This window comes from Chrysochloris asiatica, unplaced genomic scaffold (assembly GCF_000296735.1).
Source record: "Chrysochloris asiatica unplaced genomic scaffold, ChrAsi1.0 scaffold00057, whole genome shotgun sequence".
NCBI classification, from domain to species: Eukaryota; Metazoa; Chordata; class Mammalia; order Afrosoricida; family Chrysochloridae; genus Chrysochloris; species Chrysochloris asiatica.
Window position 1 is genome coordinate 17,388,406 of NW_006408575.1, and position 11,461 is coordinate 17,399,866.

Sequence of the window (11,461 nt, forward strand, 5' to 3'; positions counted from 1 at the left end):
CAATGAATGTGTAAGCGGCTAAACTCTGGAATACTAACAGGAAAAAAAAAATGCTGGTGGTTTAAACCCATCCACAAGTGCCTCCGAACTAAAGCTTGATTTTGAAAAGTCACAGCCTTGAAAACCCTCTGAAACAATTCTCTACTGCACACCAGGAGCCTCTTTGAGCTAGAATTACTAGGTGTTGCCTAACATTTATAAAGAAAGCAAATCATAGCAATCTTTTAAAGTTGGCCAGTAAGGGTTTTCTTTAAACTTCAAAACAGTGACCTGTTGCAGGGCAGAAAGACAACTGTGAAGAACGTGAATAATGCAAAGAAAACGAAGACCAAAAAAAAAAAAAAAGAAGAAGAAGAAGAAGAAGGAAAAGACTTATCTCCGTGAATTACGGAGAAACTAGAGAGTTGACCTCCACCATGCCTAGAGCGGCCATTCGGAGAAATAAGAACTTCCGGGGCGGGACTCTCTAGACTTTTCTCTTCCGTGGTTAGGAATGTGGGCCGCCTACAACGTTAATGTTCGTGATTACTTGGCGCTCGCTGTCATTCTGAAACGGTGTCTGAGTTTGGGAGCGACCATGGCAAAGAGCAAATTCGAATACGTGCGGGACTTCGAGGCTGACGACACCTGCTTGCCCCATTGCTGGGTGGTGGTGCGACTGGATGGCAGGAATTTCCATCGGTGAGCAAGCTGGGCTTGGTGCTGCCGCACGGGCTCCAACACTTCCAGGCACCCCTCTATGTTCCTTAGCTGCTCTAGGCTCACAGTTACCGGGGTGACGCGGCAGCCAATGAGCGCGCTCGGCATTGAGCGTCACTCTTGAGAGTTGGCAACAGCAGTGCAGTGGCACGGGCTGACCTGGGTAGTTAAAGGGGCATGGTGTACCTCTTATAAGGAGTTAGCCAGATAACTCCTGAGACTGTCAGCTAGGGTTTTGTGGAAAAAGTCAATCCCAGGGACCATATTCACTTTTTCAGTCTATAGTTCGGCTATTCTGTCAGTACCTTTAAATTCTGCCAGCGAACAGCATTTTTCAGTGCGAGGAGACTTCAAAAAGTTTCTGGAGAAGATTCCATTATCTTTTCATTCAATTTTTCCAGGAAGTTTGTGAAACCCGCCCCTCTGGGCTTATTTGTTATCTGTAACCGACCACTTTTTAAAGGAGGAATAGCAGAAAGATGGAAATTTCGTGAAAGGAGGAGAAAGGGTACTTTTAAAATAATGATAATTGAACTGACATTTATAGGACACTTAGTCGGACCTCTGGTAGCGTAGTGGTTATGAGTCGGGCTGCTAGTCTCACGGTCAGCAGTTCGAAACTACCAGCCCTTCCTCGGGAGAAAGATGATGCTTTCTGCTCCCGTCAAGATTTACAGCCTCAGAAATCTTGTGCAGGGTCGCTATGAGTCAGAACGGACTCCAGGGCACATCACTACCACTAGGAGTCAGACACATTTAGATTTGCTATCTTCCTCTAATCTTCAGATTAACACATTTAGGTAAATACTCTTCATCCCTATTTTACAGAAAAAGAAATTAAGGTTTAGCAGTTGTTCACACACCCCAGCCCCTGTTTTCAGCTAGTCAGGTAACAAAAAACTAGAACTCTTAAGGAAATGAATGCGTTTAGGATAGTGGGTTGTCTTTGTCCCCGGCTCTGTTGATAGTATCTTACAGTCTGTTGATAGTATCTTACAGTCTGTGATCTGCGGTTTAATGACAAGCTCTCGTCCATCCATACCATTTTTCTTCCTGTCATTCCCCTGTGAAGGTTTGCTGATAAGCACAACTTTGCAAAACCTAATGACAGTCGTGCTCTCCGCCTGATGACTAAATGTGCCCAAACAGTAATGGAAGAACTAGAGGATATTGTGATTGCATACGGACAGAGTGATGAGTACAGTTTTGTGTTCAAGCGGAGGAGTAATTGGTTTAAAAGAAGATCCAGGTAATACTTGCCTTGGCCTAACTCATTTTTTAAGAATATTTTTTACCTCTGCAGGTTTACAGATTACAGATGATGTCTTTATGATTTCCAACACAAGTGTATAAGGAGTCTTCAGAAAGTTTGTGAAAAATGGAATTTATTCACAAACTTTTTGAAGTCCCCTCATATGTATATTTCCTGTTTAAACTGTTGTATTTCCTTTAATACCTGAGCCTTCAGTATGCCTCTTTATCTGAATCTGCTGCCTTATTTCCCATCAATGTAGCTTCTAGACTGATAGACTATTGAATGGTCAGCCTGAAAACAGACCAAAAGAATGTAATATTAATGATTGTCACTGGCTTTATACAGTGACAATCTCTACATGCATTGCAAAGTTGTTAAAACTGTCTTTTTATGAAGAAATTTTTTTAGAGTTGTTTTAGGTTTATAGAAAACTTGTACAGTACCTATATACCCCTCCTTTTTTGTGTGTCAACATTTTGCATTCCTGCCATGCAGTTGTTAACAACTGATGAACAAATATTGATACATTATTATTAACTAAAGTCCATACTTTACATTTGGGTTCACTCTGTGTTGTAGACTCCTATGGATTTTAATAAATGCTTAATGTCATGTCTCCACTATTACTGTGTGGACACAATAGTTTTACTCCCTAAAGATGCCCTGTGCAACACATGTTCATCAGTCTCACGCACCTTCCTTACCCCCTGGCAACCACAGAGCTGTTCATCAGTCTCACGCACCTTCCTTACCCCCTGGCAACTACAGAGCTTTTCACTGTCGCTATAGTTTTGCTTTTTCCCGAATGTCACATAATTTGGATAGTAAACTATTATATAGCTTCTTTCACTTAGCAATATCTATTAAAGATTCCTCTATTTTTTTTGTGGCGTGATAGTTCAGTTCTTTTTATTTGTGATTAATATTATATTGTATAGATGTACCCTGATGGTACAAAGTGGTTAAGCTTTTGGCTGCTAACTGAAAGGTCAGTGCTTAGAACCCACCACTAAGGGAAAAATGTAGCAGTCTGCTACCCTAATGATTCCCTAAAACCCTGGAAACCTTGGAGGTAGTTCTGCTGTCCTGTAGAGCTGCTGTGAGTGGAAATTGGCTCAACAGTAGTGCGGTCGTAATTTGTTTTTTCATAGATGTACTAAAATCTGTTTACCTGTTCACCTTTTGTGAAGAGTATCTTGGTATTGTTTAAGCTTTTAATTAAAGAATATATCAGCACAAAGCACAGAATTTTTTTTTAACTTGGTAATATTTGGAAATTCAAAGGAAACAAGTTACAGAATGAATTCATATTTTTTTAAAATAGTGCTTCTCTTCCTTCCAAGACTAAAAAAATACTCTCTTGAGCCAAATATTCATATCCTACAGAGAAAAACATTACTTACAGAACTGGAAGGAAGAAGCAGGCTGCATTTAAAATATGTAACAGAAATGTTGTACTGTTTTTTTCTTGGCTAAATGCATTTTATCTCTTGGCTTGCCAGGCAGTTTGTATAATCTCTCTGTTACACCCACAAGCCCTATCATGGTGTTGAATTAATATCATGCATTTTCTCTTTTCTTGCTCCACCCAATGTGCTTTACATTTACAAGTAAGTTCATGACTCATGTGGCCTCCCAGTTCGCCTCCAGCTATGTGTTTTATTGGCGTGATTACTTTGAGGACCAGCCTCTTCTGTATCCTCCAGGCTTTGATGGAAGAGTTGTGCTGTATCCTACCAACCAGACCTTAAAGGACTATCTCAGCTGGAGACAAGCAGATTGTAAGTAGCATCAAATAACAGAGGTAATTAATCTGCCAAGTCCATAGAGTGGCTGTGGTGATTTGGCACAGGTTTACCTCACAGGTGTGTTTCATTTGGAGGTTAGTATTAAAAAAAAATTTTTCAGTTAAATTTGAAAAGTCGGATGTTTGATATTAAAAAAGAAATCCCTGTGTTTAGTGTGACTTTTAATCAGAAGCTCTTGGCAGCACTGAGCCTGCGTTCCCACGTAGTGTCAGGAGCCTGTGCAGTGGCTGCCTGCCTGATACACACACAGCCGTGTTCCCTTCGCATCTGCTATTCCTTATGGATTCCCCAGGATCCCCCACTGGCTCCCCACATTTCTGTTCTAGCTGGCCTCAATGGTATCTGACTGGTGACACCTGCCTTACGTGACTGTGATGAAATGTCTGTAAGACTTAGTCTCATTTGGTGTGTTTTGACTGTACCACAAGAACTGGAAAAGAGATTGGGATAATGTAAATCAGATAACTTTGATAGTATTCGTAAGCTTACAAACAAGTGAAAAGCATACCTGAAATGACAGAATAAAACTGTTGATGGAAAACAAGTTTTTTTCCTGTTTGACCCTTCCCATTTTCCTGTGGATGACTTTTAGCAAGTCACTAAATGTCTCTGAGATCTCTTAAGAAAGTGGGAGGGATTTGATATTCTTTGAAATCTAAGTACTGAATAAAAGATTCTGGAACACTGTTTTGTTCTCCCCACAGGTCACATCAATAATCTTTATAATACAGTTTTCTGGGTACTTATACAACAGTCTGGACTAACACCAGTACAAGCCCAAGAGAGGTTACAGGTATAAAGATCTTCTTGCCTTAGTACTTAGCTGGGGACAGTTTTCTATACACTTGGCTAGCCCATGTTACATTCTCTTCTAGCTCTCTTGACAGCTTTGTTTTGAAAGGATATCACAGCTCTGCTGCTTGCTTGCTCTATAACCCTGGATGAGTTACTTCTTTCTGAGTGTGTTTCCTCCGGTGGCAAGTGGAATTCTTGACTTGAGTTTTGCATTCCCACATTGGCCTAGGGCTACGTCTTGACACAGAGCATGCTCCTTCAGTGTCTGTCTCCACCTGGACTCTTCACTCATTGCTATTACCTATGGGGCGTCTACTGGTTTTGGATTCACAACCCCTGTATATGGTTAAGAGTTCAGGCTCTGGGGTCAAATAACCATACTGAAATAATGGTTCTGTTTAATATTATCCTCTCTGCCTCAGTTTCTTTATAGGTAAAATGTGGAAAATAATATTTCTACCTAATAGGTTTCTGGTGATAATTAAATAGCATGATGCATGTCAATGTATGAAGCACGTTGTAAGTGCTTTTATTTTGAGATAACGATGCTACTTGTAGAATAACTATAATTCTGAAATGAAATAGTGTGTCACAGCAGCTTCTAATACAATGCTTTGTTCATTATAATTATGCAGTAAATGGTTGCCTTTATTAACAGTATTAATAACGGAGACATATATAGCAGCACTTGGAATATGGGTAAATATATCTAGGCTTTGGAGGAATGAGGTTCAGATTTTGATTGTTCTTACTAAATGAATAAGAACAACCTTAGGCAACTTGTAAAATGTTTTTAAGCTTCAGTTTTCTCAACTCTAAACTGGAGACAGTTATGAGGAACAAATAAGAAATTATACATAAAGTACTTGTATACAGTGGTACTCTGGTAGCGTAGTGGTTACGAATGGGGCTGCGAACCTTAAGATCAGCGGTTCGAAACTACCAGCCGCTCCGCGGGAGAAAGATAAGGCTTTCTACTCCCGTAAAGATTTACACCCTCGGAAACCCTGTACAGGGTCGCTATGGGTCGGAACCGACTCGATGGCACTTAACAACAACAACAATATACAGTGGTACTAACGTAAGATTTGAACTTCTTTTAAAATTAAATTTTATAATAACCCATAAGTATTTGCTAAAACAACTACTTTATTTGTTTGTGGAAGCTTAGCTAGAGGCTGGAATGCATAGCTAGACTGAGGTGAGAGCATGGATATACAAAACTCATACCTGTTTTATTTTCTCAGGGAACCCTTGCGGCAGACAAGAATGAGATTTTATTTTCTGAATTCAACATCAACTACAATAATGAGCCCCTGATGTATAGGAAAGGGACTGTTTTGATATGGCAAAAGGTAATGCTATTATGTTCACAGAAAAATGGAGATCTGGAAAGAAGAGAGCCTAGGCCATCCTAGGCATGGTCTTGTCTGCTACCTCTATGCTGATATGACCCCAGGGGCTAACATGTACTTGATATTTTCCAAAAGAGATTGTGTAGATTTTTATTATAGACGCTCATTTTGTCAAGTCAATATGAACTTGTTAAGTGCCATCAAGTTGGTTCCGACTTATGGCGACCCTGTATAGGGTTTCCAAGGAGGCTGATGGATTTGAAGTACCAACCTTGTGGTTAGCAGTCCAGGGCTTATATTATCAGGTCCTGGAATCTCCCCTTCCTTAAGTAGTCACAGAATTCTAGAAAAAGTGCACTGATTTTCTGAGTCATGACACTCCCCAGATCAAACAGAGCCTGTTTAAAAGGATACGGTACAGCAATGAGGACTTGCATTCAAAGAACATTTCAAACACAGTGTTTTCCACACTGGATAATACCATTCAATCATCTATCATCCCATGAATCTATCTGACTGAGGTACCAAGAAATGTTATATCTAAGGATTTTGTTACTTTCAGAAGGTTCCTGAGCTTCCTCAGACTTTGATAATTACCTTCATATTACGTAAGAAGTATGTACATTTATAAAAGTACTTAAATATAATCATATTTCCTCTCTGTTCCAACTCTTGGGCATTATGATTTCTCTTGGTTAATTATCTTCTTTGTAGAGTAGTTTCTTCCTAAAATGAATGTTTCCTAGTACTAAGAAGTACTCAGTTATTCCACTGGCTACTTCAGCTCTTAGTCTTTTTAGAACACATTTGTTCTTTGGCACAGGCTTGGATCCTTCTTAATGCAAATTGTTAAGTGCCTTCGAGTCAATTCTGACCCATAGAGACCCTGTGTAGGATTTCCCGAGGAGCAGCTGGTGACCTTGAACCACTGACCTTGTAGAGCATACTGATTTTGCTGTCCAGCACATTAACCCACAGCATGACTCTTAATGCAAACGGCAGAAGAGAAATACCTTTAATTCTGCAGTTAGTGTTAGTGAGAGACATGGAATCCCTCCTTTCAGAATATAGCTACATAACCTTGTAAAAGTATTTTAAAATTGTAAAGAACTTCATGCATGTTGAGATATGTGTGTATGAAAACACACATAAGTTTAATTTTTTAAAAAACGTATATGCATTTCAAGTGGTTACGAATTGGGCTTCTAACCTCAGGGACAGCAGTTTGAAACTACCAGCTGTTCTGCAGGAGAAAGATGAGGCTTTCTGCTCCCATAAAGATTTACAGCTTTTCGGAACCCTGTAAAGGATTGCTGTGAGTCAGAATTGATTCCACAGCACATAACCACCACCACCATATGTATTTCAAAGATATAAAATAAAAAAGTGAATTTTTCTCACACCTCCCACTTTTTCACCCAAACCCACTCTCTAATTAACAATGTCAATGCTTTAACTTTTATCCATAGGTGGGTGAAGTCATGACAAAAGAAGTTAAACTGCCAGCAGAAATGGAAGGAAAAAAGAAGGCAGTGACCCGCACCAGGACCACACCAGTGCCCTTCCATTGTGATATCATTGGGGATGCTTTCTGGAAGGAACATCCAGCGGTCCTTGATGAAGATAGCTGATACTGTGCTTTTCTATCTGGGTGTGCCTAACCCTGCAAGGCCCCCAAGTCTCCTTGCTTCCGGTGGCCTAGCATCCCTGGCACCCAGGAGAGTACTGGGAGGGACAGGATTTGCTTTGGGAGGGAAGAAAGGGTTGGATGGGGAAACGGTGTGTCTAGTTCTGCTCTAAGCAGAACTCCTTTTATGCACTGTTGGAACATGGTTCCTTCAGTAGAAGTGCATTTTTTTTTTAAATCATGATACTATTTTTATAAAGCATGAACTATTTTATGCCTTGCAGAATGAATCATTTTTAGGTTGTGCCATAAGTCTTAAAAACCTGTCAGTTCTTTTCATCTGTGATAAAAGATAGCCAAAACTTTATTCTCGTCCACCTGTTCTTAACTAGAGAATTGACTGACCTGGAAAATGTCACTCCTCCCCTCCTCTCCCCCATCCATTTGCATGTATCTCTAGACAGACCTGGAGGTAAATGTGGGCCGTTGTCTGCAAGATGTCACTGAACTCCCGAATTCCCTGGGACAATACACAGTAACTCTCTACATTGGCAAACAACTAAATCGTGGTTTGGACGCCCTATACACATCCCAGTGGGTTGGTTTTGTGGAACTGTGGTGTCAGCATGCTGATCATCATCATGCCGGGGGTGTTGTTTCCAAGGCCATGTCTTTCTAGGAAAAAAGAATCATGTGACAGAATGAATGAAGTAGGAGAAACAGCCCCTGAGTTTAAAGGGAACTGATTATAAGTATAAGCAGAAAAATAACATTTGAATTTCAAGAGCAGAGGGGTCCACACTCACCTTGGAGTCATAGGTAGGCAGCAGGGGGCAAGGGTGTCATAATGGCTCCTCCTGCTGTTGGACCAGTGGAGATGGGTGGACAACAGCAGCAATTGTCTACTGCCAAGCTGTTAGCCTCTGAAAAGAGGACACAGTGGGATAGGTGGTGAGAGAACTCTCATTTCCTCTTGTCCTCATTTCAGAGGAAGAAAATCATTTGGTGCTATTAAGAATTAATTAAGACACAGCCCACATCCCAGTGCCTGGTTTCACATTGCAACATTTACAGCCAAGAAGAAAATGTAATTTTGAAAGGATGACGGCTGGCCTCATCCCTCACTAACTGACATCCCATCTGTCAGTGACATTTTCCCTTCCTGTCTGTCCCAATCCACAGGGATAGATGTGGCTCCTGTTTGGTAATTGCTAAACCCTCAGAAAAAAAATAAATGTTTCAACTTGCTTGGCCTAATTTTTCTTCTTTTGTCTTATATAAATGCAATATGTGGCTCTACCTTTTGTATATGTCTGTTTGTTTGAACTAGGACACATCCCTTCATCACAGCAATGGTTCATAGACTGCTGGATGCAAAGTAAATTACTTGGAGGGTTTTAAAATGCTGATTCCAAACTCTTAAACTGATGACCATTGGGAGTTCAGTAATCTGATTCTCAACCCCGAGACTATGGTCATTGCTGTGCCATGCTTAGGACGGCCAGTCCCTCGGCGTACACTCTGACAGGCCAAGTGAGGCAGTCATGTCAGGTAAGCTATTAGGCAAATTTAATGGCAATAGTACTGTGGGTTAATGCACCACACTGGAAAGCCATTTGAACTGCAAGGTCAGTGGTTCAAGCTCACCAGCCGCTCCTTGGAAATCTTATACAGGGTCGCAGAACCAACTCAACGGCACTTTAACAAGTATTTTGTGGCATATTACATTAAAACAGGTAGATGTAAATACGTATTCAAGTTTGAGAACAACCAAAGAAATTTCATTGTTTTCTGTGTGAATCAACACTTGAATTTCAGGCAAGTTTATGCAGCTTTTTGAGTCTGAGGAGGAGGTTTTGAACTATGGAGCACCATACTGGGTTTAATAGACTTGCCATAACCAAACCTTTTACATAGTGACAGTACTTAGAAACCATTGCTACATGGGTTATGTCTTAAAGGATGTGTGCACACCAGTGTATATTTGACTCAAACCAAGCCAGTGGCTGTGAACCCACTGCAACTCTAACTGGCAGAATAAAACTCCTAGTATTTTCAAAGTTGTGACCTTTTAAAAGTAGATCGCCAGGCCTTTCTTCAACGTGCGCCTCTGTTGTTTGGTACTTTCTAGTTGGTTTCAACTCAGCGACCTTGTCTAGGGTTTCTGAGGAGCAACTGGTGAGTTTGAACTGCCAACCTCGTGGTTCAAATCAACCTTGCATTCCCTTTATTCTATAGCGCCACACCAGGTCTCAGTAGGTTCAAACTGCTGACCTTTAGGTTATTAGTCAAACACTTGTACATTTCAGTTTTACATTAAATTTCAATTTGACTTCTAACAGTGAATTGTACTCTCTTGGGCTTTTTCAACTCTTGAAGCAAGCCATTGTCATCAAGTTGATTCTGACTCTCAGTGAGTGTTGAGGGCAGAGTAGAACTGCCCCGTGAGTTTTCCAAGGCGGAAATCTTTACAAAAGCAGGTTGTCTGTCTTCTTCCTGAGGAGCAGCAGGGTCAGCAGCCAAGCAATTAATTACTGCACCACCAATTCTCCACATCTTAAGGGTAATTTTTAAATACAAGAAAAACTAGTATAGCATTAATCCTAGTTGATATCAGATGGAGTTATGAATGGGCTATGATGTGTGACCCATAGGTAAGTGGAAACACCTGGGCTCTGCTAGCTAAGGACGTGATACCTAGGCCTTCAGTGTACTGTAGCTTAATGTACAAAAAGAATGCTTTGCTGAACGGAAGCTATAAAGTAACAAGTGGTTTGGTAAATACTGTGTCCTGCTCTCCAAGACTTGGATCATCATTCCCTGCAGTTTCTTAGCAATGCTTAGGAAATGAGTGATCATTTTCTTTAGCACAAAGTCTCTTTGATCTTGGTGCAAATATCATTTTGCAGGGAAGGTAAGAAATAGAGGACTCTGATCTACCATCATTCATAGTCTATTGTACACTTGGCCAATATTAGCCAACACTCAGAGCATTTAATGTGTGCAGTCTCAATCCTTCTGGCAATCTTAATGACAAGTACAGTTTTTCATCATATCAGTGAAAGTGAAGAAGAGCCCGAGAGACTAATTTGCTCCCAATTTGTCCTTTGATAACCAGAATTTGAGTTAAGAAAGGCTAACTTCTGAATCATAATCTTCGTGGAAGCAGAATGGGATACTCATTGCCCTCTTGCTTCCCTTTGCCCCAGCTCAAAGCAGGAATCCCTAGTGTGCAGCTCAAAGAACACATCAGAATCACCTAGGGAGTATGTTAAAATGCCCACCCAGGGTTTATGCTCTGGTAGCAGAGTGGTTACGAGTTCGGCTGCTAACCTCAGTGTCAGCAGTTCGACACTACCAGCCGTTCCACGTGAGAAAGATGAGGCTTATCGGCTCCCGCAAAGATTTACAGCCTCAGAAACTCTCTGCAGGGTCACCACTCCACAGCACACCACCACCACTACCAGGATTTAACTCTGAAGTATTAATAAATTCCCTAAATGATAATCCTATAGGTGGGAAACACCGCATTAAAGTAGATGGAAGCACCGGTCGACATCGTTCACCTGTCACCTGTGCACAGAGGCTTGCCCACCAGACGCGGACAGATGCTGCCCCCCGGCGGCCGGGCCAACGCAGTGCGATCCCGCGCTGCGGCTGCGCAGTACCGCCCTCTGGCGGCCCCGCTCCTTCTTCCCATCGGCCTCGGCTTGCGGGCCTTTCAAACATGGAGGAGCGGGATCGGGGGGCGAGGTCGGCTGGCGCCGGGAGCCCAGCGCGCCCGCCCAGCCCGCGGCTAGATGTCAGCTCTGACAGCTTCGACCCGCTGCTGGCCCTGTACGCGCCTCGCCTGCCTCCCATCCCGTACCCAAACGCCCCCTGCTTCAACAACTTGGCTGAATACGAGAGCTTCCTGAAAACC

General features: G+C 41.7%; 2 protein-coding genes across 2 annotated transcripts in view; both read left to right on the forward strand.

Annotated features, from left to right (window-relative positions):
- The first annotated feature begins 479 nt into the window (after positions 1-479).
- On the forward strand, positions 480-7,686 carry THG1L (tRNA-histidine guanylyltransferase 1-like (S. cerevisiae)). The gene is made up of 6 exons (XM_006863934.1): positions 480-681; positions 1,772-1,948; positions 3,566-3,735; positions 4,467-4,555; positions 5,805-5,912; positions 7,382-7,686. Exons 1-6 carry the CDS (start codon positions 494-496, stop codon positions 7,541-7,543), a joined length of 894 nt encoding a protein of 297 aa, XP_006863996.1. The 5' UTR covers positions 480-493; the 3' UTR covers positions 7,544-7,686.
- A 3,580-nt stretch (positions 7,687-11,266) lies between these two features.
- LSM11 (LSM11, U7 small nuclear RNA associated) overlaps positions 11,267-11,461 on the forward strand; it is a 15,154-nt gene continuing 14,959 nt past the window's right edge. Inside the window, exon 1 of the mRNA XM_006863959.1 lies at positions 11,267-11,459. Within this exon, the coding sequence (XP_006864021.1) occupies positions 11,267-11,459 (193 nt within the window). The remainder of the gene's footprint in view (positions 11,460-11,461) is intronic.